The sequence below is a fragment of the Trematomus bernacchii genome, unplaced genomic scaffold, assembly GCF_902827165.1.
Source record: "Trematomus bernacchii unplaced genomic scaffold, fTreBer1.1, whole genome shotgun sequence".
NCBI classification, from domain to species: domain Eukaryota; kingdom Metazoa; phylum Chordata; class Actinopteri; order Perciformes; family Nototheniidae; genus Trematomus; species Trematomus bernacchii.
Genome location: NW_022988043.1, coordinates 17690083 through 17717635, shown reverse-complemented (window position 1 = coordinate 17717635; position 27553 = coordinate 17690083). Strand labels below are relative to the sequence as shown.

Here is a 27553-nt window from a genome sequence, read left to right as displayed (position 1 = left end):
TGTGTGAAACGCTCAATGAACTACATCTCTGGTCAACAACACACGTCACCAAGATGGCCGTCACTACTGTCTTGTCAACAAAACGATTGACTATCCTCACTATCACCACAATGAAACACGTCCTGAAGAATGTCATGCAAAGCTGCCTGCCTGCCTTCCTTTGATTCTCTCTGAACTGCCTGGTCGTTTTAATGTTTAATGTCAACCATTTGTGCAGATAGCATGAAGTAGAGAAGATCGCCGATGCTAACGTTAGCGTTAGCATTTCTCCCCCGGGCTTAAATGGTGTATTATAGAATGATCACACCGGTGACAGTACTATTCAAAGGGTTCACGAAATATGACTACTACTCTTACTGTTTAACATTTTGGGTTACTTAATGTTACTTCATGTTAAGGCTAATAAAAATGACAAGGCTGTAATGCTAACTAACGTGCTAGCTACTAGCTAGGTAGCTAACTTGATTAAGCCACTCCTGGTCCTTTCATCAGACGGGAAGCAAAAGAACGAGCAAGACCCATTGCTGGTATAATAACAACTTGGTACTAAGCACACAGGCATCTTGTTAAAGTTATCTTATCTTAGCCAGCGCCATATAGATAGATTATATCTATATTGCGCTGATCTTAGGTATCTGAATGGTGGAGGAAAACAATTGTGACATCACTTACGCGACTCTGGGATTTGTAGTCTTTCTAGTTGCGTATTTTTCATAGTCTTATATTTCAACAGTTTTACGACAAACTGTGACTTTTTTGACATGGAAATTATTTGTTAAGATTGACAAACATCATATGTGTAATTCATGGCACAATTCAAACGGGATCGAAAGATAAGTTTTCTCTCCCCATTGACTTCAATGCATAATTTTTCCGAAATAAGGTCCCATTACCCGGAAGTAGGTGGGCGTGACTTCGCCACTCTATATGGTCTAGCTGCGGCCGCGGCCAGTACACGACACTACACGACACGCCCCCTACACGACACGCCCCCTACACGACACGCCCACCTGACACGACACTACGGTGGCTGAGAGACATTACCGTACATGGCAGATTAAAAGCGAATTGACGACACTTATTATTATTATTGAGATCGTACATGGCAGATTAAAAACGAATTGCAAATGTTATTGCAGCATTTTAAGCAACTATTAGGCAAATAAATTAATAACCTAGTCTATCCGTTTGAGACACAACAGTATAACTTTCAACCCAAATCATTTTGTCAACAAACGGTGGTTTAGTAAACTTTTTTTTAATATATAAAATAGGTATTAATGAGATAATCTATTGATTATGTTTGTCTAACTGCTACACATGTATTTTATACATAAATGTAGATATTTGTGAACATCTAAATATAGTTGTTAAAGGTTTTAAGATATACATAATCACATCATGGGGTCATTAAGGAACAAATTAGGAGGGCCAGTCAGGCCACTAATGAGCTCAATCATTCACATGTATTATTATTACTTTATAAATTAAAAGTACTAGGGGTCTATTACAAAACCTTTGAAGGAATCGCATCAATTAAAATAAATGTATGGCAAGTATGATCAAATTAACATAATGTCAAGATATAGCCAATAGACAATCAACATGCTTTGAATATAAAGGAAGAAGAACAATAAACAGATGAACATTTAGGTTTTATGTGTAAATTGTGAACAAACCATCTTAATATATCTGGCAGTCTAAGACAGCAAACTAAGCTTCTTTAACTGCTGCTAGAACACAGTTTTACCATGGGGTATTTCTAACAAGACCAAAAAGATATACAAGGCTTCCAAAACAGAAGAAACCAACTCAATACAGTATTTTAATTTCCTTCAAAACGACAAAAGCACTAATAAAAACCAAATAACAATAACATAAAGGAAAAGTAATTGAAGTGGTTGCCTGTTGTAAATACCTTGGTATCTGGCTTGATGATTGTCTCTTCTCTTGCGTTCGGTCATACCCCCCTTCCCATATTATTATCGGTCAAAATTGGCCGGTGTGTTTTGCACAGTGATATTTCTGGAACCCCTTATCCCATTTTGATGGTTGACATCTCATTTGAACAGTCAAAGCCAGAATGACAGCAGGGGTGAATTTCATTTTATAATTTTGCAATAAGTCAAAGATATGTTTACTGTATATTATAAAAATGCTTGTCATGTAGGCATACTGGAGATGGGAAGGCTTTAGTCAGTGTTGTAGCTGAGATTCTTACCGTTCCAATGATGTATTAATAACTTGGATTTATATAGCGCCTTTCATGAGACCCAAGGTCGCTTTAAAAAGAACAGGAGTAGAAACAAACATAACAAAAGGCAGTCAGACGAACAGTTAGACAGACAAAACAAATAGATTTGGGGCCAAAGACCTTGGCAGACTTGAGGGCCCTTTTGAAGGCGTCAAGCGTGGGGATGTTGCAGATCTCCGCAGGGAGAGCGTTCCAGAGAGTGGGGGCTGCCATACTGAAGGCTCTGTCCCCGAAGGATCGCAGGTTGGTGCGGGGGGCCAGAGTCTGAAGACCGCAGGTTCCGGGGTAGGGCATGTGGGAATTGTATTGATTTGATACAAGCAAGCCAGTGTTTCATTGTGTACTTTCAACTACAGTATATGGTCCGGCAAGTTCAGCATTCACTGCATTCACTGTGATGAATATACAATAAGACACTGATACCGTTTTCCGCAATGAACATGTATTGAACAGAACATCATGTGGAAAATCAGAGGGGCACTATTCAAGCTGGTCTACTTAAAAAAAAAATATATAACCTTTTAAATTGATCCCAACAGTAAAATCAACATGATTTTAAATAAAAATATAAGCAGCCAGGATTGACCTGCAGGAGGTTAAAGCCTATTTAAAAACTCCTCGGAATCCAAAGCTCTTCGGAATCTTTCACTGGAGTCCTTCAGCCTTTGGTGCGCTTCCTCACTCATGTTCTTGGTGAGGTAATGAGAACAAAGTTCCATCTCACTGATAAGACAAGATGGTATAAAGAAGTCATATATGTAATATTATAAATGCACATGCATCAGGGGTTGTACACTTTAAATGGAAATTGTATTAGCATTCTCCTCATGTTTCCAGCTTACCTCCAGTCATACTCGGTTCCACATTTATACGTTTCCTTGGCTCTTTCAAGGGAAACCGAGAGTACAGCTGCAAGGGCGTGGACTGTCGCCTGTGTCATGAAGGGATTAAAGCCACACGTTTAACAGTTAGAGTAAAATGTAGACATCCAATAAAGGTTGTGCCATTCTGCAGGTGACAATTATGCCAGACCAATTGGCATCAACATTCTACTGGACATTGACCATGAGTTTAAAGGGCCCATGTCATGGCCATTTCCACTGATCATAATTACATTGTTGAGGTATACTAAAATAGATTTATACTGTGCAATTTTCCAAACTCACATTGGTTTCGCATACAGCATCTCTGTCAAGCATGTGTATTCAGCAGTATTCATATACTGGGGGAGTGTGTAGGGGTAGGGTGTAGGGCGTGGTTTGGGATTGGGCCATACACACGCACTTTTTTGGCCCCCCCACTTTTAAAATGAATCCGGCGCGCCTGCTCGGTTCCCCTCCTCGGCTCCTCCGCTCGCATCTCCTGTGGGCGGGACTAAGTCTCGAGGATAGGAGTCGAGGAGGGGAGTCGAGGAGGGACATTTGAAGACATGAGAACGGGCCCCGGTCTACGTGGGCTGGGTCCTCCGTGGACCGCGTAGGCTGCGTACTCCGAAGGGTGCAGCCCCTGAATTGAGACTCGGGGTCCTTCTCAGGTCGACTATTTTCATTTCCTCGGTCCTCGGTATCACCGGAAGTTGATTTGTCTGCGCCATCTTGAGTAGCGTCCCATGGCTCTTATTTCTGCCGGAGGACCGAGGATCGTGGAGCGAGGAGCGATAATGGAGGAGCGATAACCGAGGTACCACCAGACCATCCTCCGGTGAAATCCTCAGATACTCTCCCCGCCCCCTTACTGTGTATCGCTCACTGATTGGACGATGCAGCGCATGCACTGATCTGATGCTTCTTGACATGAGAGCAGAGTTTCCCAGCGGAGTGAAGAAAACACATGAAACTCACGGGACTCACTCCTCAGTTTATACTGTGTTTTGTTTCAATGAATGCATCATTCAGTTACAAATATGTGATATATCTGAACAACAAAGTGGTCAAAAATAATTGTATTCATTTATTGGAAACATTTTCATGATCGCTTTTTCGTTTTACATTTTCATTTATTGTCATTTCCATTCAGTCAGTCATTAAGTGCTATTTAACATGTTAATTTGCTACATATCCACACAAACAAAGTGTGCAATCCAATGATTAATGAATGTTAATAGATAACATATCTCTTTTTCTTCTCTGAATTATTTTATTTCTATTGTGCACTCTCATCAATATTAATCCAACTATTGTTCGTTTATACATTTTAAGAATGGCGTTTATCTTTTTTGAGAATGAGTTCTTATTTTATTTAATGTATTTGGGTCTACAACAGATGATACAAATGTTTGTGTCAGTAAATGTGTACTAACAGAGGCGGGGGTGTTTGTGAAAATAACGGGGACAGAGCTGCTGTCAGACGAACAGCTGTGCGGCGTCATCACAAACGGACGTCGCTTCACGTGACGCTCCGGAGGAAAGGACGTCCCATTGCTCTTAAAACTCATTTCCCTGCTTCTCGTGGTTCCCTTGCGTCTCTCCATGCTTCCCTGGTGGGAGGGACTAAACGCAGGGAAACGACGCAAGTGAGGGACGCAAGGATTCCATTTAATCGACCTGAGAAGGACCCACGGCCCCCGTATGTAGTTGTCCAATATGGCGGACCATCTCGCACATGCGCAGTACAGATCGGGCAGGGGGACAGATCGGGTAGTGACAGCTTGTCAGCACCGTTCCATCCCTTAAAATATGCCCTTGACTAACCCCACTAACCCACGTGAGTCAGTCTAAACTGGTAGCGAATCTAGCTGATCAAAAATAAAATAGAAACTAACGTAAAACGGCTAGTTACATCTACTTATTTTATTCTAAAACCCCTGACCTGACACCCGGATAGGCTCTGCTAACATGTCACAGAACAGTAAGTCTCTGTTGTGTTTACTGCAGCGGTGTGTCGCAGTAAGAAAGTTACCGACATGCATCACAACAAGACGCAGCAGCAGCGTGTTGTCGGCCGGGTCCGGCTTCACTTCACAGTCGACATGGACATCCACAACCCGGGCAGTCTGTCCGCTGCAGCTCGCAGTGAGAACCAGCCAGTACCGCTTCTGTACCAAGGTGAGTCTCTTACACAGGGAATTAGCATTCCTGCATTCAAAGTCCTACTCTAGTCAAACTGCATCAAAATAAACCCCACTCAAGTGAAATGCTAGCGTTTATACTCGGTATGCAGAATGGTCCATTTCAGATTGATAAATCCACATCATACCTCTTCAAGTGATTGTAGTTTATCTGTTGGTTTCATATGGCTGATGATGTGCAACTGACTTTTCCATATTTTTTTCAGGCAGGACAACCGCTGGAAGATGAATACACTCCGCTGACGCCATATCAGCCGGAACCAGAGCCAGAGAAGAAGGAGGTGTACTTCATGGAGGTCAGAGGGCTCCCCTGGTCGTGCTCGGTGCAGGACCTCCTGCAGTTTTTCTCAGGTGAGCATTCTGGGAGAAGTCAAAAAACGACTGTCACAAACAAGGGCGTCACTTTGTTAGAAAGTGGTGGGGACACTTTTTTTAGGACCTTTATTTTGATCATAACTCTAATATCACGTATCAATACCATAAACATGGGTCTCAAGTTAAAATCCTTATTGTTCACTGTGCTATAAAATGATTACGCCTGTTGTCCTCCTTATTGTCTAACATAAAAAAACAGAGAACCATAAAACGACTCTCAGCATACAACGAATGATAATGGTAAAAAATGAAGGTTGTGAGAGATAGTAAATACTAATAAAGTACGTTTAACGTGTTTTAGAGTGTAGGATCGTTGACGGGGAGAAGGGGATCCATATCACTGTGGATAGGAACGGGAGGCCGTCAGGAGAGGCCTTCATCCAGGTGGAGCACAAAGACGATGTCAGAAAAGCTCTGGAGAAGCACCGACAGTACCTCGGCCCGCGATATGTGGAAGGTTCGTATCATTGTATTCTTACAGGTCAAAAACCAAATGCTGAGGGGACATTTTGACATGCTGGAACAGGAACATGTAGCAGTCATGGGTGTCCAGAGGGGTTAGGGGAAATCAGAAGTGTGTATTTCAATCTTGTTATGCAAATAAGTTATTGGGCTTTTTTTTATCAAGTAAGATTTGTCCGAAATGTTTTAAACTAGAATTCATTTGAAAAATTGGCTTATTAACGCATGTAATATACAGACGGATGCTCATGTCCTGCTTGCTGGGTTTTCAGTGTATGAAGTGAATAGCAGCCAAGCTGAAGAAATCCTGAAGAAAGCCGTCCAAGTTCCATCTGATGTCGGAGTCGTGCGTATCAGAGGTCTCCCCTACACCTGCACCGAGGACGACATTGTCCAATTTTTTTCAGGTGAACTTCTCTCATTTTCTGGAGATATGGCATTCCCCGGGCGCTGTACAATGGCTGCCCACTGCTCCTAGTACTAGGATGGGTTAAATGCAGAGGTCACATTTCACTGTGTGAGAGGGTTTCATTCTCCGAATCTATTTTCTATTAGGGCTGCTCGATTATGGCAAAAATCATAATCTTGATTATTTGGGTCAATAATTGATATCACGATTATTAAAAACGATTATCCATTTACTTTGAAAACATCCATTTATTGAAAATTTGAACAGTATGTTTTTAACAGTTGATCACCCTGAACTTTAAGTATAATTCAACTGAAAAACCAATAAAAGAAATAATAAAAATAAAACAAATAATCGTTTTATTTCGATTATGTTGTTTTCATAATCGTTGCAAGCCAAAATTGTAATTGCGATTAAAATACGATTAATTGAGCAGCCCTATTTTCTATCTATGTGAGCAGAGCACGAGCTTAAAAAGAGGGTTTTGGGTGGGCAAAAAAAGTTGGACTCTGTGTTTCCCACAGATCTGAAATATACTTGTGGTGGTAGCTGATAACAGGGGGAGCGAACAGGTACAGGAGGGGTAGTTAATCGATCGCGGATGGCGTCGTGCTCGCGGATGGATAAAAAAAGATTAAGCTTGAAGGTAGGGTAGGTAAGTCTGAGAAACCGGCTCGAGATCGCTAGAATTTGAAAATATACAACCAGAGAAAATCTGCCACTTCCTTACAGAGCCAACACACACGAACGCGCACATGACCAATGAGGGCACGAGATAAGTGTGTGCACAGATGACATTTTTTTATGGATTTTTTGTCAAAGCACTTAAGATATTCATTGCTATCGGGATGTTAAGAGCATTCCATGGAATATAACAAAAAGTGTATCTCGAGCCAGTTTCTCAAATGTACCTACCCCACCTTTTAAATGGGCCTGCTTTCTTTTTCTGTAAAAGTTTTTATCCTGTGGTGGCTGCTTATTATTGTTTGATCCAAACATGTCTAATAATCCCAGAGCGTTGTGAAGTCTAGTTAAGTTACATATGTGATGTTATAAGGTAGAACGATAAAGGAAAACATTATCAATATTTGAAAAAAGGTATTTTTCTTAAATGCCAAACATTTCATTCAGTGTCTTTGCGTCCCTCAGGTTTGGAAATAGTGGGGAGTGGGATCACCTTCATCCAAAACCACAGCGGGAAAAACTCTGGAGAGGCCTTTGTGCAATTTTCCTCTAAAGAAGCAGTTGAGGAAGCTCTGCAGAAAGACAGAGAGCTCATTGGACAAAGGTAGGATGCTGCTGCGCTCGCACCACCCGTAATCTGTTCACTTCCAACTGACAGCCGCTGGTGTTACTGTGCAAATACCAGAAAACTCCTTTAACCCTAGTTAAACCTCAACGTTTAAAAAGAATAGTACCTCTCAGGACAACAATGTGTTGGATAGGGTAATTAAAGAAACTGCCATGGAAATAGTTAATATTAATGATATTTTTCCACCTTCACTGAGTTACATTTCTTAACTACTAAATACCAAATATTTATTTATTTTCAGAATCTAGAGCCTTTTAAATGCAAGTTTGTTTAATAAAGACACTGTTGCCCCAAACATGAGAACTGTTTCTGGCAGAAAATGGTAAGAAACTACAATTTTAGAGGTACCGCTTTAGATTGAAAAACCATGTAATAATAAAATGAAGGATTTCATGTTTTAATGGACAAGGGATCAAAAACTGTGGTTCTCAACGGAGACATACTTATTACAGGAATCTGACATTGAACATCCAAAATACAGGGAAAAAGGGAGGGAGGGGAAACACACCTCCGCCAGAATGTTTAATTAACACAGGCACAATGCTAAAAGGCAATCAACCTAGTGAGGCACAAGGGATATGCTCACCCCCTGTTGTTTGATTTGCAGATACATCGAGGTGTTTCCCAGCAGTACTGACCAGATCTACTCCAGTTGGGACGGGAACAGTAGTTCAGTTTCTCCTCAGACCGGCACTCAGTCCTCAAACAGGAATAAGGCCTCTGACTCATTGGACAAACAAGGTGAGGGCCTTTTACGGCACTAGATGGACTTAATCAGCAGCTTATTTACAATGTATTTTTCTATTACACTAACACAATTCACACAACCTAAACTGTGGTAATACATGTTTTCTTTTAAAACAGTGATTATCTCTTTAGCTGTTTTAAGTGGTGACTTATTAAAGATAATAAATGTATGTTGGCTTTTTTTGTGGTAAATGATTTAATCTGTTTATATATATATATATATATATATATGCTCCATCAGGATCCCCTCATGGCCACCACATCCACATGAGAGGACTTCCTTACAAGGTGTCCACAGAAGACATTGTTAAGGTAAAAACTAAATAACTCGGAGAAGTTGAAGATGGTTGTCTTGTTTTATTAAAGGTCAATCCTCATGTGATTTGATATTTTTGAGTATGTTTTTCTCTCGCAGTTCTTCAGTCCTCTAGTTGTGTCTCAAATCACCATTGAGCGCGGTCCTGACGGGCGGCCGAATGGAGAGGCCGAAGTTTACTTCAGCACCCACCAGGACACCTTGAGCGCCATGTCCAGAGACAGAGATTACATAGGTGAGAACGGAGGGACAGCTGGTGCTGGTGTAGATATGGTGTTTGTTATTTACTTTCATTTGTCAGGATGTTATAGCAAGTTTTTTTTTTTTAGATGTCACTGCATCACCATGATGGAAATAATGTCCATAACTTATTATTTATCCTCGTACAACGCCTTCGTATTCTTAACAGTTTCGTATATTTTTTAATGTACGTTATCATTTTAGATAAAGTAAACAGTCAACAACATCTTCTATGTATGTTATGGTTGAAGCATCTTAAATGTGATTGGATGTCATCTTTACTATAATCCCCAGTTTTACTGGTCTGCTACAACATTATGTTACATTATAAAAAAATGATATAATAATCACTGTTGTGTTTGTGTCACTGCGGGTTTAACTGAACATTTGAACCTTCTTTGATTTTTAGGACAAAGATACGTGGAGTTATTCCTGAACTCTTCAGAAGATTTAAGGTGAGAAACACTGAATTAGGTCCACAAAGTTTAAAATTCCAACTTTAAAAAATCTGCTGCATTTCTTCATTTCTAAAAGACAGGTTATTATTAGATATTCTAATATTTAAATGTGAATTCACTTGTTTTACCTTACTTAATCTCTGCTATACTTTTCAACTCTGGATGTGGTTTGACATATTGTACCGTCTCCTGCAGGTGAATGCCGTCCCAGATGCCAAAAAACACACATACAGTACACAGGACTATTGTATTTATGTTCAACCCTACTTGGACTTCAAACAAGAAACATTCCGTGTCAAAATAAAAATAAGTTTGTAACTGGAACCGTGTGAGATTCAGCTGAGTTTTTCTTCAACTCCTCCATAATGATGCATGCTAATCTGCTTTGAAGGTGTAGTGAAACCAAACCATTTAATTATTCTTGTCAATACAATTAGCAAAATTGTGGACACTTTTACTCTAAATCTGATGTTTCAATATCTGCTAAACTTATGAAGCAATTAACCAAATTTAAGTAAATGGACCTCCCCTTATAGTATAACCTATTTCACATTTGACCACCACCATTGTATTAAGCAATGAAAATAGCAGCATGATTGTTGGCATATTAGGCACCACGCGCTAGTTGATTCACCTTTGAGATAACATCCAATTATGTAATCAATTTACAGAAAGTGCTTATGCTTTACAAAAACTAGCATCTAAAGTGATTTGTGTTTCGATCAGAAATAAAAAGGTTGATTTGAATGGTAAAACTAATTGCAGATACATCTTGTCAAAGTTGTGTCTGTGAACCAAAGATAACTTATTGTTAACAGTCATCCACTTAACCTAAGAGCTTTTTATCTATTCTAAAAATAAATCTATACAAAATAGCTCAAAGCAATAAAGAACACCATGCACACTGAAAATGTCTTGGAAAACCTAAGGATTAAAATAAAAATGACTGGATAATCCATTCAAACAGTAACATTTAATAAAAGTTTATTGTTGATCATCTAACACGCATTTCCATCTCATGTGTTAAAGAGCTTCAACAAGAACAATAAGCTGTTTTACTGAGCTTCTAATTTTTCTTCATATAAATCAAAACATAAAAAAGCTGTTGCAGCTATAAGCCCTATTCAGTACAGCCAGAGCCATGCTTTTAAAAGTGCCGTAATATGTTTAGATGTCCAGAAAAGAAAGGTAAATTATCCAGAAAACAATAACCTCAACTGCCGAACAGGGTCTTTAAGAAAATGTGTTAATGCCACTCCTAACTAATACTGAACACAATAGTAAATAAATATTTTACCAAGAATATTCAGCTTTGTAAACTTAGTGTGGCATCATGGGAAATACGATTATATCTGAAGAAGCTACAGCCACTAGCATGTTAGCTTAGCCGAGCATAAAGACTATCTGACTCAGTCCAAAGGTTTGCCTTCCAGTAATTCTAAAAGTCACTAAAACACATTCAACACTAAAGGAATTTACTGTGCCCAGGAAAAAAAGAGTCCCCCCATACCATCATTTTTACACTTTATCTGTTTTCGTACTATAAAACAAAATATATATACCAATTCTAGTCTTTGTGCTAAGCTAAGCTAACCTGCTGCTGACTGTAGCTTCATATTGAATGTAGTTGTAACGATTTTGTCATTAACTCATTGCAAGACAGAATCAGCACACTGCCCAAAATGTCAAACAGCATACTCCACTCTACAGTCTGAACAGCACAGTGTGAAGTCTCCATCACATAATGATATTGTGATAAGAAACACGGCACAGACTAGCAATTTGCCATTGTGATACAGTAGCCTACATCTTAAATATTTGTATTTTTTCTAGTCTTAAAATTACTCATTAGACTTGACACATGTATTAATAGAATTTCTTTAAATTCAAATTTAGAGTGGATAATAAAGCTTTCTCCAAATATTGACACATTTTAAATACAATGTTTCATAAAGTATTTGGTCAAAAGTGTGAAACTTCATGCTTCATCTAATCCACTGGATCTTTTACTGATCTGTATATGATTTAGAGCGGTGGAGAACAGTTGTGACTAAAACAACAAAAAAGTCTTGTATTTTAAAACCTAATTACTTTTAATATAAATATAACAGTTGACCTTCTTAATCAACCATCCACTTAGTGGACATTGTGCAGAGTCAGTTTTCATGCACGAGATGAGATGATTCAAGTTGACTTTTTCTATACATTTCAATCCAGGTGCCATTTGACAGCTTTTTGAGTGCAGGTTTTCCCGGAGGAAGAATAACAGATAACAACAGTATCTGAAAGAATAAAAACCTGCCTCCAAAAAAAACAGCTCTAATTGGCACATGTTTGGACATTAGAGTTCAGACCTCCTTCGGATCGCCATCAGATTTTTCATAACGTCTCAGGACACAAAGTCAAAAAGTGCATTTTTGCAGTGCCAGCTTTGTATTGAATGCCTCGGTTTCCATGTGTCCGATCATGGTGTCCTGTAGTAAAATGCGGAGTTGTTTCAGGTTGGTGTTGAAGCGTATTGTTGGAGCAACAGAGAGAAGCAGGAGGTACACACAGTCTCTGGGAGGATGGAGGAAGGTAACGGCAGCTCGTTGGACACACAGCTCTCACAGAAAACCCCGCCGCAGTTCTTACACTGCTTCTGCACACAAGAGAACAGGGTTATAACACACTGGGACAGGAAGTGAAGGACGCTGGCAGATTGAACCCCACAAAGTATTATTTATTTCACACCTCAATAGTTCTTATAGCACTTTGGCTGTTCCATTTATATCCTGATTTCAAAAAGTTGAAACAAACCATTTTTCTCAAATTATAATTAATGATATTTTTGGGCAAGTGACTACTTTTTAAGTATTCAAAAATGCAGCACCGCATTGATCCAACTGAAGATTTAAAACAAGGTATGTTTTACTTCAGAGCAGTAACAGCTCTTTTGTAATTCTGTTTTCATGTCTGCTGTTGAGAAAGTTTCATAATGCGGCCAAACTTTCTGTCTATTTAATGTCAATATTTTTAAATCTTAAGAAATCAATTTACTGTACGTCTCACTCAGAGCTCGAGTGGTTCACCAAACATGTCAATGGTATAAAATCAAATCAATACAGGCATCCAGGAAATAATCTGCAGATGCTCAGTTTAAAAATGTGACCAAACTTTATGTGAGATTAGCCACATACACAAATGCATTATCCACACAGGCTAATATGGTAAATATAATACAAATTAGTTGATAAAGTGAAATTGAATTGATGCTAATTTGAATTAAAAGTTCATAATGGAGGAGTGCCATGACCAAGTTAAAATTTGGTATGAAGAATAATTGGTCTTCAAATCCCATTTGTGTAAACCTTGCATTTAATTGTATCATTGGTTGTCAGTTCCAGTAATGTTAGGGTAAAGACAGAGGCTGTGGGCTTTTGATTTATAGCAGCACTTCATATTGTGAAATGTATTGTGGGACACGAAGGTAGGAATAATATTCCGTTCTCGTACCTTTGTCTTCAGAAGGGAGTCCTCCTGTTCACACATCGTACAGATGCACGGCGGACTGATCTCCCCTAAGGACTCTTCCTGCAGGAAATCGGTTGAAAATAAGACTGATTATTATTATTCATATGGTTAATTATAGCCGTTTTCTTATGTATTGAATCGCTGATTGACTGTTACTACAGTTCTTGTGTGCATCTGTATGGTAACAAACTACTTAATTTAAATACTTGGAATGATTTTTTCCTTATCAAAAAGGTATAAACGGATAATAAACTACAGTAAGATAATCAAATATGTTACGTAGTGCATGTTAGACCTTACCTGCTCATCCTCATGGTGTGACCTTGAGGACCTTAAAAAAGGAGGTAAAATAATAAATAAAAATAACATTTCCTCAATGATTTATGTTTTTCCTAAAGCTGTAGTTGTTAACAGGACCTACAGGCTGGAGCTCAGACTGCTCTTGTCCTCTGCTCCTGACTGCTCGCTCTCCCTTCTGGCTGACAGAGCTTCTGAGGGACGCTGTTCGGACAATACACAATGCCGGTTTCTTCAAATGCCGTTGCCATGGCAACACAATGCTCGCCATGAAACATGGTTTTCTCATAACTTCAGTGAAAATGTTCCAAACGGCCCAAAACTTCACAGGTTTGGTAACGATGCAGCCATCAACGCATCTAAGCGTATTATGGGGTGTCATCAAATGCCGTTGCCATGGCGACAGATCATTCACCATCAAGTTATTTCAAAAGTTTGCAGTTCAAATATTCTGCTGCTTTTCCAAGCCTTTTTACTTTCTTTTCTTCTCTCATCACACATTCAAGCCCCCAGTGTTCATGTATCATTTCAATCTAAATTCTTCACTTTCTTCTTACACATTACATTTCAGCATAGCAGTTTAGCGTCAGCTTTTCAGCATAAAGCATTCCCACTAGCAATTTCTTCAGGAATTGCATTCTCTAGTTTTATCTGTTACTTCCCTTTTACTCCTAGATTATAAAGGAACGTAACAAATATGACCTCCATTGTGTTGAGTGACTCCTCTCATACTGGTTCTAAATTAGATGCCAAGCTGCGGTCAGCTCGTCTCTAGTTGGAGCAGGAGGAGCGAGGGTTTCAGGTCCAGGGAGCTGGAAATTCAAAAGTTGGAGGCAGACACAGCTATCCAAATGTGTCAGCTAGAGCTGCAGACAAGTTTAGATGTTACCTCTTCTGGTACACAACCGTTGTGACGTTCTGCTGCTGCTGCTTTGATGTGAGTATTAACATTCTGCTGGTTCCAATCTTTCGCAAGATTGAAGTTGAGTCCTACTTTAGTGTGTTTGAACACATTGCTGTTGCTTTGCTGGCTGGAAGATGTGTGGGCCATACTTTAACAGTGTAAATTAGTCTGGGAGGCTCAGACGGATTGCTCTTCTCATCCTGTTTACGATACTCTTGTGTATGACAAGGTTTAAGGTGCTATCCTAAAGGCATATGGGTTAGGGCCTGAGGCCTACGACAGTGTTTCTTTCATGGGCTCTAGAAAGCACCTGGCCAGACCTTTGTCGACTTTGCAATGGAGAAAAGAAACCTTCTGAAGAAAAAGGTGTAAGGAAATTAAAGCAGAAGACATGGCTGCAGTGTGTGAGCTAGAGGAATTTAAAAACTGTCGGCCCAAACATACTGTTTACTCAAAGTGGACCTATCATGCTATATTTAAATGATATATTGTAGGGCCATACCTATATAAGGTATATTTATACGTTTCTGTTTTCAAAATACCAAACAGATCATGCATTTTAGCCATGCCTCATTTCGCTCTATGTGCTGTTTGCTGTCTATGGGTCTGATTCTGCTGACCACGCCCCCCTGCAGGAGAGGTGAGCCGTGCTCTGATCAGCTGCTGGGCTGTCAGAAGAGGGGGAGAAAAAGAGATCTCCGTCCTCCGTGTTTTATTATATAGAGTCGTTATTCATTTGTTTTAAAGCTCAATAAATAACAAAGAAGACCTTTGACCGGCACTTTTCTAATTTTGTCCGGAAGATTTAAACTTTAACGGACATCTTGACCGGCGAAAGTAACTGAAACTGAAACTCTGCCGCAAGGTCCCATCGTTCCTTGGAAGAGGCGGAGAGGTGGGTGTTTGTCATCTGCTGGTGGACTAACCGGAGAGAATTACAGTGCTTGCCTCGACGGGGAGGGATTGCATTGAATTAAAGCAGCGGGAGCAAGCGCTTGCCTCGGGGAGGGAGAAAAAAAGCTACAGCGGCGAATAAACAGAAGGGTAACCATGGTAACTATGGGCAGGAAGTCTTCTTCGCTGCTTTTGTGGCAGACTACAGCGCCACTTACAGGATGTCACCACCCTGCAGCAGGCTGCCACGATGGGTTTATGCTAACCAGGGCCGCCCCTGGCCAACTTGTGGCCCCACGCAAAGTTATATGATGAGGCCCTCTGTGACGCGAGCGTCGACGGGGGGACGGGGGACGGGGTTGCTAGTGGAGCCTCGCATAGGCGAAACCGTGGCGCGCATTTGCGCTTCAGATGAGGCTCCCTCTGCAAAATGAAGCACCCTCCGCAAAATGAAGCACCCTCCACAAGCTGAGGCCCGCTCCGCGAGTTGAGGCCCCACGCAGTCTGCGTGATCGGCCTGTAGGGAGGGGCGGCCCTGATGCTAACGCACAGTAGTGTTTTTGCTCATCATCTTTTATACGGAGCATGTGTCGAGTAATCCCGGAAGTTTTTTTTTAAGCTTGTATCGAGGTTTGTATCGTTTTGGGCCAGTGACGTCACCGATGACAAACTAAGCCTCGCTGCCCCTCAATACCACGTGATTGCTTCAGAAAGTGCTTTAGATCGGTTGAACCACAACGCTCAGGGGCCTCATTTATAAAGCCTTGTGCAGGATTCACGTGGGAAGGTCGCTTACGTAGGACAAAGCAAATAAATGCGCACAGACATTTTCCGATTCATACTGCGTACCGGCGTAGGACTTGCGTGCGGCACGTCCTACGCCGGTTTCCCTTTATAAATCACAATCAACTCGAAATGCGGCGCAGCTTTTGCGGGCTTCACGTAACGCCCATATTTGCCTATACATAATCAAAGAAACGCCCCGTATTAATATTCATTTTGACTGACTGCATGAAGAAGATCGCAGGAAATTACGACAGAACAGCTCAAATCGCAGGAAATGACGACAGAACAGCTAAAAAAGACATCTCACACTGTGTCAGATTTTGGTTCTTTTGGGAAGGTGGAGACAAATCACATTGTTTTGGTGGATGCAGTTTGAACCAGACAGTAGCAGCATGGAGGTCGGATCGTCACCAAAATAAATAAATAAGTGGTCCGAAAAAGGTTAATGACAAAATACACATAACCTTCCTCAGGCAGTGTGTCAGTGTGTTTGTGCCGGGGACAGGAGACCCCCCCATGATGAGAAACTGTAAGAAAGTATCGGGGGATCCCTGCGGAGTGGAGTCAATTAATGTTTATTTTTGTATTTGGTGGTTTGTGTTCCAGCTGTCGATCAGCTGTGCGCAGCGTCTCCACTGCAGCCTGTCTCAACCCCCCCGCAGCAACTCTATATCCACCAGTTAAAGGAAATAAAACTAATGTGTTGAGTTATATCAGCTGCCAAATCTACCAAATATATGGTGTTCTTAGTTTCCATACCTCCTGTGTTTGATGAGCAACTTATCAAGTCTTAGCAAACATGATTAAACATGATAGTATATAAAACCATGCTCGTATACAACCTATAGAAATACCAAACGGCCTCAGTTTAGACGTAATTCTGTCCTTCTGCATACCGCATCATTTATGAGAATACATGTCATAACATTAAGAAGACAACATATTCGAGGTGGTTTTCAATAACATATCCGTATATATTTATTTCTCCAAGTTACGTTTTTGTGTGCACTGAGGAGTCTCAAACAGGCGTTTGTTTAATCATTTTAAGATTGGCTTTAATCAATGTTTGCAAATGAATTCTTCATATATGATACATGAGGTAACATTTTATTTATGGTATTATTTTCACATATTTCTCTCCATTCTTCCTTCTGCCAACGGTGTCGCAGTTTCTCGTCTCTCCCGTTTTTGTGCTTAGTGCGTACGCATGGGTCAGAGTTTGCGTGGAGGACCGCACATTTTCCCGTCAAGTTTGTTTTTTATAAATCACAAACATTGCTTAGAAACTGGCGTACGCCATCTTTTGAGCTTACGCACCGTTTATAAATGAGGCCCCTGGGCCGTCCCTCATCATCTAATTTTGCGTGGGGCCTCAAGTTGGCCAGGGACGGCCCTGACAACGCTCATATTACCCATGGATGTATAATAAGAACGATATTACCCCTCCTGTATCCGGGCCCGGTGACACGATGGAATTAATTAAGAGAGCTCAGACCCTCACTCATATAGAGGTCGGAACATGTCATAAGTATAAATAAATAAAAGCATAAATAAATGAAGGAATAAAAACATGAACAAATAACTACATGAATAAATACAGGAATAAATAGGATGCAGTTTTTTCAGATAGATTCAGTGTGTGGGCTGTGGCTCAGCTGGAAAGCAGTTGACTCACAACCGCAAGGTCCCTGGTTTAACCACTGGTCAATAAGTATTTTTTGTTTGTTTATAAAAGCTACAGCTAAATTAGATAATGTGGTTAATAAATGTATTCTTTGATATGGTTTAGCCTTTCTCAGGCTACAACATGGTTAAAGGTGGGGTAGGTAATTTTTGAGAAACCGGCTCGAGATCGCTAGAATTTGAAAATACACAGCCGGAAAAATTCTGCCACTTCCTTACAGAGCCCCTCCTCCAACACACACGAACGCTCACATGACCAATGAGGGCACGAGATAAGTTTGTGCACAGATGGAAGGTTGACAGGCAGGTAGGCCATCCAGTTATTTTAGTCGGGCCGGCTAAAATGATTGGTCGTGCTTTTTACAGTACTACGGCTTCCACAGATGACATTTTTTTATGGATTTTTTGTCAAAGCACTTAAGATATTCATTGCTATCGGGATGTTAAGAGCATTCCATGGAATATAACAAAAAGTGTATCTCGAGCCGGTTTCTCAAACTTACCTACCCCACCTTTAAGTTTACGAATATTATTAAGGAATACAAATCCCTCTTTGCAATGTTTACCAGCCTCCTTAGGCTTTTCAATCACAATCATTAAACTGGAATAAATACAATATTGTTAACATGAAAATATGATTTTATGTTCGTTGTTTAGAGTTATTCTAAGGCTTTACTCATTGGGAACTCGGTATGAGATAGAGCACACTGTTGAGATGTCAAATCTGCCTGTTTTACACACTTTGACCAACAGGTTTGTGTTCAAATGAAGCCCATGATGAAGCCTCATGAGATGAACCCTTTTGCGAACCAATTGGCTGGAAAGCTTCAAAGCTTCATAAGGCTTCATCTCGCCATCAGTACCAGAAAGTTCATCACATGCATTCTGCACGTGCTGATTCTGTTGCCATGTCTGGTTTTAGAAATAAGAGATTGTGTTTTTTTTGTTTTCATCCTGGTCATCTGGTCGCAGTGTGTGTAGCTTGGAAACCTAATTGGTTACTGAATCAGCTGGAAGAATTGTTAAGCTTTTCCTGACGCTAAATGAGGATTTGTGGCATCCTGACCTGTAGGTGGCAGCATACAGGATACTTTACCAAGAGCACAGTGAGAGACCGGAAGTACTTGAGGGAATAGACGGTTGACAAGTTTGCAGAAGTTTGTACGATCAGCTTTTCCTATACAGCCTACAAATTAAAATGAAGGGACTTTAATAGCCATTATTGTAACGTTTGTGTTATAATTATAGTTAGTGTTTAGACGTTTCTAAATTCAAATAATAATCCAGTGAGCCTGGTGGTCACTTTTGATATTGATCATTTATAAAATGCTCCATATGAGTTTAAAATCAATCGCTCTTTGAGGTGATCAAAATGAGAATGCTATTTGATATGGTCATTCAACGTTTATTGTGAAAGGTTCACCGGAAGTATAAAGGATTTCACTGTTAGCTTGTTAGCACCGTTCCATCCCTTAACATATGCCCTTGACTAACCCACGTGAGTCAGTCTAAACTGGTAGCGAATCTAGCTGGTCAAAATAAAATAGAAACTAACGTAAAACGGTTAGTTACATCTACTTATTTTATTCTAAAACCCCTGACCTGACACCCGGATAGGCTCTGCTAACATGTCACAGAACAGTAAGTCTCTGTTGTGTTTACTGCAGCGGTGTGTCGCAGTAAGAAAGTTACCGACATGCATCACAACAAGACGCAGCAGCAGCGTGTTGTCGGCCGGGTCCGGCTTCACTTCACAGTTGACATGGACATCCACAACCCGGGCAGTCTGTCCGCTGCAGCTCGCAGTGAGAACCAGCCAGTACCGCTTCTGTACCAAGGTGAGTCTCTTACACAGGGAATTCGCATTCCTGCATTCAAAGTCCTACTCTAGTCAAACTGCATCAAAATAAACCCCACTCAAGTGAAATGCTAGCGTTTATACTCGGTATGCAGAATGGTCCATTTCAGATTGATAAATCCACAGCATACCTATTCAAGTGATTGTAGTTTATCTGCTGGTTTCATATGGCTGATGAGGTGCAACTGACTTTTCCATATTTTTTTCAGGCAGGACAATCGCTGGAAGATGAATACCCTCCGCTGACGCCATATCAGCCGGAACCAGAGCCAGAGAAGAAGGAGGTTTATTTCATGGTGGTCAAAGGGCTCCCCTGGTCGTGCTCGGTGCAGGACCTCCTGCAGTTTTTCTCAGGTGAGCATTCTGGGAGAAGTAAAAAAACGACTGTCACAAACAAGGGCGTCACTTTAAAGGCGCGTTCACACCGGAGTACTTTTCACCGTACTTTTCGCGTTTAGTTCCGTTAGTAGGATACCCCTTAGGCCTATGTCGCGTTCACACCAAAAAGAGCACTTAGGCCTAGGCTCCACTGGGACGAAAACGGGTTGAATCCACATATTTCTCATGCGTATAGCCCTTTAAGCTCGACGACGCCGTAACGGAAACGTAGAAACAGACCCCGCAAACGACAACGGGTCCAAAGGTGGATAGATCTGGGAACGGAGCGCTCTGGGGGGTCCAACGGGGCCGTGGGGTCGCCTATACGGTCATCCGTTTCATAGCCCCGCCTCTCCCCACCTCTTCCCACCTCTCCGCGTACCCCGCATCATTGCTGATGTGTTTCGTTAACAACAACAATAGCTATTTTAATTACCTCTCAAACTACCTAAACTAGTTGTAAATATGTTTATTTTTACTGTCGAGTCATCATTACTGGATCAGCTGCTGCATGAGACAGACACTGACGCTGTGAGAAGAGAGGAAAAAGAGACAGGCTCTGTGTATTTTATTATCATATATCATTATATCGTCGTTATTCATTTGTTTTAAAGCTCAATAAATAACAAAGAAGACCTTTGACCGGCACTTTTATAATTTTGTCCGGAAGATTTAAACTTTAACACACGTTGACCGGCGAAAAACTCTGCCCGGATCCCTCGGCCCCCACCGCGGAGAATAAACAGAAGTGCAGCCATGACAACCATTCTTCTTCGCTGCTTTTGTGGAGGAAGTTGCTGCTTTTGTGGAGGAAGTTACAGCGCCACGTACAGGCTCGGCATATGTACTGCAGCTTTTCCAGCGGTTGGATGTAAACGGAGCCGTCTCGTGGAGCTTGACACAATCCGGTGTATATTGCGTGTGGGCGGAAGGTTTTTTGCGGTTGCGTTTGCGTTACTCCGATGCGTTTTGCCGTATGCGTTCCCATGGAGCGGGAACTTTTACCCCCATTTTTAGTGCCTGCTGAGAGATGGTACTTTCCTGAGAAGCCCCTCAATGCAATGCCTCAATGAGCTCAATAGCCGCGTTCACACCGGAGTACTTTTCACCGTACTTTTCGCGTTTAGTTCCGTTAGTACCCCTTATGTCGCGTTCACACCAAAAAGAGCACTTAATCTCGGGAACATTTTTAGTGGCTGCTGAGAGATGGTAATTTCCTGGGGGGAAAAAGTGCCCCAGTTCTGATTGGCTGGGCGAATTGCAAACCACGCCGGGTACAACTCTGAAATGTTTTGTAGAGCCGCCATTTTATTATCCTGGCATTAGCATTAGCATTCGCCCAGTGCACAAACGCAGAGAGACTAACTTATGGCAACACAAAATAAAACATGGGAGCGGTGGAGATGAGGAGGTGTCGGCGTTCTGGCGATTTACTCGGAAGGCTTCAGTAGACGCTGCTGGGAGTCCCAGCAGCTTCTACTGAAGCCAGTCCCCAACTCCGGGGACTCCGGGTGGCAGTATACGCCGTGAAGTTGTTTGCGGCCTGCCAGTAAACCCAAAGCAGAAGAAGACGAAGTGACGTCAGCGGCTCATTTGCGTAATCTTCCCTCAGGGAATTTATTCCGGTGTGAACGCGATCTGTACTAAGTGCCCTGGGGTAATAAGTGCCGGGGCACTGAGTACGGCAAAGTACTTGGTGTGAACGCGTTAGAAAGTGGTGGGGACACTTTTTTCAGGACCTTTTATTTTGATCATAACTCTAATATCACGTATCAATACCATAAACATGGGTCTCAAGTTAAAATCCTTATTGTTCACTGTGCTATAAAATGATTACGCCTGTTGTCCTCCTTATTGTCTAACATAAAAAAACAGAGAACCATAAAACGACTCGGCATACAACGAATGATAATGTTTAAAAATGAAGGTTGTGAGAGATAGTAAATACTAATAAAGTACGTTTACCGTGTTTTAGAGTGTAGGATCCTTGACGGGGAGAAGGGGATCCATCTCACTGTGGATAGGAACGGGAGGCCGTCAGGAGAGGCCTTCATCCAGGTGGAGCACGAAGACGATGTCAGAAAAGCTCTGGAGAAGCACCGACAGTACCTCGGCCCGCGATATGTGCAAGGTTCGTCTCATTGTATTCTTACAGGTCAAAAACCACATGCTGAGGGGACATTTTGACATGCTGGAACAGGAACATGTAGCAGTCATGGGTGTCCAGAGGGGTTAGGGGAAATCAGAAGTGTGTATTTCAATCTTGTTATGCAAATAAGTTATTGGGCTTTTTTTTATCAAGTAAGATTTGTCCGAAATGTTTTAAACTAGAATTCATTTGAAAAATTGGCTTATTAACGCATGTAATATACAGACGGATGCTCATGTCCTGCTTGCTGGGTTTTCAGTGTATGAAGCTAATAGCAGCCAAGCTGAAGAAATCCTGAAGAAAGCCGTCCAAGTTCCATCTGATGTCGGAGTCGTGCGTATCAGAGGTCTCCCCTACACCTGCACCGAGGACGACATTGTCCAATTTTTTTCAGGTGAACTTCTCTCATTTTCTGGAGATATGGCATTCCCCGTGCGCTGTACAATGGCTGCCCACTGCTCCTAGTACTAGGATGGGTTAAATGCAGAGGTCACATTTCACTGTGTGAGAGGGTTTCATTCTCCGAATCTATTTTCTATTAGGGCTGCTCGATTATGGCAAAAATCATAATCTTGATTATTTGGGTCAATAATTGATATCACGATTATTAAAAACGATTATCCATTTACTTTGAAAACATCCATTTATTGAAAATTTGAACAGTATGTTTTTAACAGTTGATCACCCTGAACTTTAAGTATAATTCAACTGAAAAACCAATAAAAGAAATAATAAAAATAAAACAAATAATCGTTTTATTTCGATTATGTTGTTTTCATAATCGTTGCAAGCCAAAATTGTAATTGCGATTAAAATACGATTAATTGAGCAGCCCTATTTTCTATCTATGTGAGCAGAGCACGAGCTTAAAAAGAGGGTTTTGGGTGGGCAAAAAAAGTTGGACTCTGTGTTTCCCACAGATCTGAAATATACTTGTGGTGGTAGCTGATAACAGGGGGAGCGAACAGGTACAGGAGGGGTAGTTAATCGATCGCGGATGGCGTCGTGCTTGCGGACGGATTAAACTTAAATGGGCCTGCTTTCTTTTTCTGTAAAAGTTTTTATCCTGTGGTGGCTGCTTATTGTTTGATCCAAACATGTCTAATAATCCCAGAGCGTTGTGAAGTCTAGTTAAGTTACATATGTGATGTTATAAGGTAGAACGATAAAGGAAAACATTATCAATATTTGAAAAAAGGTATTTTTCTTAAATGCCAAACATTTCATTCAGTGTCTTTGCATCCCTCAGGTTTGGAAATAGTGGGGAGTGGGATCACCTTCATCCAAAACCACAGCGGGAAAAACTCTGGAGAGGCCTTTGTGCAATTTTCCTCTAAAGAAGCAGTTGAGGAAGCTCTGCAGAAAGACAGAGAGCTCATTGGACAAAGGTAGGATGCTGCTGCGCTCGCACCACCCGTAATCTGTTCACTTCCAACTGACAGCTGCTGGTGTTACTGTGCAAATACCAGAAAACTCCTTTAACCCTAGTTAAACCTCAACGTTTAAAAAGAATAGTACCTCTCAGGACAACAATGTGTTGGATAGGGTAATTAAAGAAACTGCCATGGAAATAGTTAATATTAATGATATTTTTCCACCTTCACTGAGTTACATTTCTTAACTACTAAATACCAAATATTTATTTATTTTCAGAATTTAGAGCCTTTTTAATGCAAGTTTGTTTAATAAAGACACTGTTGCCCCAAACATGAGAACTGTTTCTGGCAGAAAATGGTAAGAAACTACAATTTGAGAGGTACCGCTTTAGATTGAAAAACCATGTAATAATAAAATGAAGGATTTCATGTTTTAATGGACAAGGGATCAAAAACTGTGGTTCTCAACGGAGACATACTTATTACAGGAATCTGACATTGAACATCCAAAATACAGGGAAAAAGGGAGGGAGGGGAAACACACCTCGGCCAGAATGTTTAATTAACACCGGCACAATGCTAAAAGGCAATCAACCTAGTGAGGCACAAGGGATATGCTCACCCCCTGTTGTTTGATTTGCAGATACATCGAGGTGTTTCCCAGCAGTACTGACCAGATCTACTCCAGTTGGGACGGGAACAGTAGTTCAGTTTCTCCTCAGACCGGCACTCAGTCCTCAAACAGGAAGAAGGCCTCTGACTCATTGGACAAACAAGGTGAGGGCCTTTTACGGCACGGCAGCTTAAACACTAGATGGACTTAATCAGCAGCTTATTTACAATGTATTTTTCTATTACACTAACACAATTCACACAACCTAAACTGTGGTAATACATGTTTTCTTTTAAAACAGTGATTATCTCTTTAGCTGTTTTAAGTGGTGACTTATTAAAGATAATAAATGTATGTTGGCTTTTTTTGTGGTAAATGATTTTTTGTGGTAAATGATTTAATCTGTATGTATATATATATCAGGATCCCCATATGCTCCATCAGGATCCCCTCATGGCCACCACATCCACATGAGAGGACTTCCTTACAAGGTGTCCACAGAAGACATTGTTAAGGTAAAAACTAAATAACTCGGAGAAGTTGAAGATGGTTGTCTTGTTTTATTAAAGGTCAATCCTCATGTGATTTGATATTTTTGAGTATGTTTTTCTCCCGCAGTTCTTCAGTCCTCTAGTTGTGTCTCAAATCACCATTAAGCGCGGTCCTGACGGGCGGCCGAATGGAGGGGCCGAAGTTTACTTCAGCACCCACCAGGACGCCTTGAGCGCCATGTCCAGAGACAGAGATTACATAGGTGAGAACGGAGGGACAGCTGGTGCTGGTGTAGATATGGTGTTTGTTATTTACTTTCATTTGTCAGGATGTTATAGCAAGTTTTTTTTTTTAGATGTCACTGCATCACCATGATGGAAATAATGTCCATAACTTATTATTTATCCTCGTACAACGCCTTCGTATTCTTAACAGTTCCGTATATTTTTTAATGTACGTTATCATTTTAGATAAAGTAAACAGTCAACAACATCTTCTATGTATGTTATGGTTGAAGCATCTTAAATGTGATTGGATGTCATCTTTACTATAATCCCCAGTTTTACTGGTCTGCTACAACATTATGTTACATTATAAAAAAATGATATAATAATCACTGTTGTGTTTGTGTCACTGCGGGTTTAACTGAACATTTGAACCTTCTTTGATTTTTAGGACAAAGATACGTGGAGTTATTCCTGAACTCTTCAGAAGATTTAAGGTGAGAAACACTGAATTAGGTCCACAAAGTTTAAAATTCCAACTTAAAAAATCTGCTGCATTTCTTCATTTCTAAAAGACAGGTTATTATTAGATATTCTAATATTTAAATGTGAATTCACTTCTTTTACCTTACTTAATCTCTGCTATACTTTTCAACTCTGGATGTGGTTTGACATATTGTACCGTCTCCTGCAGGTGAATGCCGTCCCAGATGCCAAAAAACACACATACAGTACACAGGACTATTGTATTTATGTTCAACCCTACTTGGACTTCAAACAAGAAACATTCCGTGTCAAAATAAAAATAAGTTTGTAACTGGAACCGTGTGAGATTCAGCTGAGTTTTTCTTCAACTCCTCCATAATGATGCATGCTAATCTGCTTTGAAGGTGTAGTGAAACCAAACCATTTAATTATTCTTGTCAATACAATTAGCAAAATTGTGGACACTTTTACTCTAAATCTGATGTTTCAATATCTGCTAAACTTATGAAGCAATTAACCAAATTTAAGTAAATGGACCTCCCCTTATAGTATAACCTATTTCACATTTGACCACCACCATTGTATTAAGCAATGAAAATAGCAGCATGATTCTTGGCATATTAGGCACCACGCGCTAGTTGATTCACCTTTGAGATAACATCCAATTATGTAATCAATTTACAGAAAGTGCTTATGCTTTACAAAAACTAGCATCTAAAGTGATTTGTGTTTCGATCAGAAATAAAAAGGTTGATTTGAATGGTAAAACTAATTGCAGATACATCTTGTCAAAGTTGTGTCTGTGAACCAAAGATAACTTATTGTTAACAGTCATCCACTTTAACCTAAGAGCTTTTTATCTATTCTAAAAATAAATCTATACAAAATAGCTCAAAGCAATAAAGAACACCATGCACACTGAAAATGTCTTGGAAAACCTAAGGATTAAAATAAAAATGACTGGATAATCCATTCAAACAGTAACATTTAATAAAAGTTTATTGTTGATCATCTAACACGCATTTCCATCTCATGTGTTAAAGAGCTTCAACAAGAACAATAAGCTGTTTTACTGAGCTTCTAATTTTTCTTCAGATAAATCAAAACATAAAAAAGCTGTTGCAGCTATAAGCCCTATTCAGTACAGCCAGAGCCATGCTTTTAAAAGTGCCGTAATATGTTTAGATGTCCAGAAAAGAAAGGTAAATTATCCAGAAAACAATAACCTCAACTGCCGAACAGGGTCTTTAAGAAAATGTGTTAATGCCACTCCTAACTAATACTGAACACAATAGTAAATAAATATTTTACCAAGAATATTCAGCTTTGTAAACTTAGTGTGGCATCATGGGAAATACGATTATGCCTGAAGAAGCTACAGCCACTAGCATGTTAGCTTAGCCGAGCATAAAGACTATCTGACTCAGTCCAAAGGTTTGCCTTCCAGTAATTCTAAAAGTCACTAAAACACATTCAACACTAAAGGAATTTACTGTGCCCAGGAAAAAGAGTCCCCCCATACCATCATTTTTACACTTTATCTGTTTTCGTACTATAAAACAAAATATATATATACCAATTCTAGTCTTTGTGCTAAGCTAAGCTAACCTGCTGCTGACTGTAGCTTCATATTGAATGTAGTTGTAACGATTTTGTCATTAACTCATTGCAAGACAGAATCAGCACACTGCCCAAAATGTCAAACGGCATACTCCACTCTACAGTCTGAACAGCACAGTGTGAAGTCTCCATCACATAATGATATTGTGATAAGAAACACGGCACAGACTAGCAATTTGCCATTGTGATACAGTAGCCTACATCTTAAATATTTGTATTTTTTCTAGTCTTAAAATTACTCATTAGACTTGACACATGTATTATTAGAATTTCTTTAAATTCAATTTTAGAGTGGATAATAAAGCTTTCTCCAAATATTGACACATTTTAAATACAATGTTTCATAAAGTATTTGGTCAAAAGTGTGAAACTTCATGCTTCATCTAATCCACTGGATTTTTTACTGATCTGTATAGAGTGGCAAAGTCACGCCCACTTACTTCCGGGTAATGGGACCTTATTTCGGAAAAATTATGCATTGAAGTCAATGGGGAGAGAAAACTTATCTTTCGATCCCGTTTGAATTGTGCCATGAATTACACATATGATGTTTGTCAATCTTAAAAAATAATTTCCATGTCAAAAAAGTCACAGTTTGTCGTAAAACTGTTGAAATATAAGACTGAAAAATACGCAACTA

General features: G+C 40.3%; 2 protein-coding genes and 1 long non-coding RNA gene across 4 annotated transcripts; 2 read left to right on the top strand and 1 right to left on the bottom strand.

Moving 5' to 3' along the window:
• The first annotated feature begins 4843 nt into the window (after positions 1-4843).
• On the top strand, positions 4844-9964 carry grsf1 (G-rich RNA sequence binding factor 1). The gene is made up of 10 exons (XM_034118726.1): positions 4844-5298; positions 5528-5672; positions 5998-6153; positions 6431-6565; positions 7717-7855; positions 8487-8620; positions 8868-8938; positions 9042-9177; positions 9592-9637; positions 9836-9964. Exons 1-10 carry the CDS (start codon positions 5089-5091, stop codon positions 9837-9839), a joined length of 1176 nt encoding a protein of 391 aa, XP_033974617.1. The 5' UTR covers positions 4844-5088; the 3' UTR covers positions 9840-9964.
• A 629-nt stretch (positions 9965-10593) lies between these two features.
• LOC117472538 lies at positions 10594-13646 on the bottom strand. Its single transcript, XR_004554940.1, has 4 exons — positions 13575-13646; positions 13454-13484; positions 13136-13213; positions 10594-12281 (listed from the first exon to the last, which is right to left on the bottom strand). It is a non-coding gene; the product is annotated as an uncharacterized LOC117472538 (long non-coding RNA).
• Positions 13647-19158: 5512 nt separating this feature from the next.
• On the top strand, positions 19159-25630 carry LOC117472536 (G-rich sequence factor 1-like). Of its 2 annotated transcripts, none has more exons than XM_034117794.1 (10): positions 19159-19555; positions 19785-19929; positions 21929-22084; positions 22362-22496; positions 23352-23490; positions 24122-24255; positions 24536-24606; positions 24710-24845; positions 25259-25304; positions 25502-25630. In XM_034117794.1, the coding sequence occupies exons 1-10, from the start codon at positions 19346-19348 to the stop codon at positions 25503-25505; spliced, it is 1176 nt and encodes a 391-aa protein (XP_033973685.1). In that variant the 5' UTR covers positions 19159-19345; the 3' UTR covers positions 25506-25630. The 2 variants fall into 2 exon arrangements, with proteins under 2 accessions (XP_033973685.1, XP_033973684.1); XM_034117793.1 differs by having other exon boundaries at positions 24515-24606.
• Positions 25631-27553: the final 1923 nt, after the last annotated feature.

What these genes read in the sequence shown, in the direction of transcription:
- grsf1 (XM_034118726.1), top strand. Translation starts at nt 5,089, where the DNA reads ATGTCACAGAACAGTAAGTCTCTGTTGTGTTTACTGCAGCGGTGTGTC. An exon ending in CATTGTCCAATTTTTTTCAG is followed by an intron (nt 6,566 to 7,716) that starts GTGAACTTCTCT and finishes TGCGTCCCTCAG; the next exon opens with GTTTGGAAATAGTGGGGAGT. An exon ending in TGACTCATTGGACAAACAAG is followed by an intron (nt 8,621 to 8,867) that starts GTGAGGGCCTTT and finishes ATGCTCCATCAG; the next exon opens with GATCCCCTCATGGCCACCAC.
- LOC117472536 (XM_034117793.1), top strand. Translation starts at nt 19,346, where the DNA reads ATGTCACAGAACAGTAAGTCTCTGTTGTGTTTACTGCAGCGGTGTGTC. An exon ending in CATTGTCCAATTTTTTTCAG is followed by an intron (nt 22,497 to 23,351) that starts GTGAACTTCTCT and finishes TGCATCCCTCAG; the next exon opens with GTTTGGAAATAGTGGGGAGT. An exon ending in AGAGAGCTCATTGGACAAAG is followed by an intron (nt 23,491 to 24,121) that starts GTAGGATGCTGC and finishes TTTGATTTGCAG; the next exon opens with ATACATCGAGGTGTTTCCCA.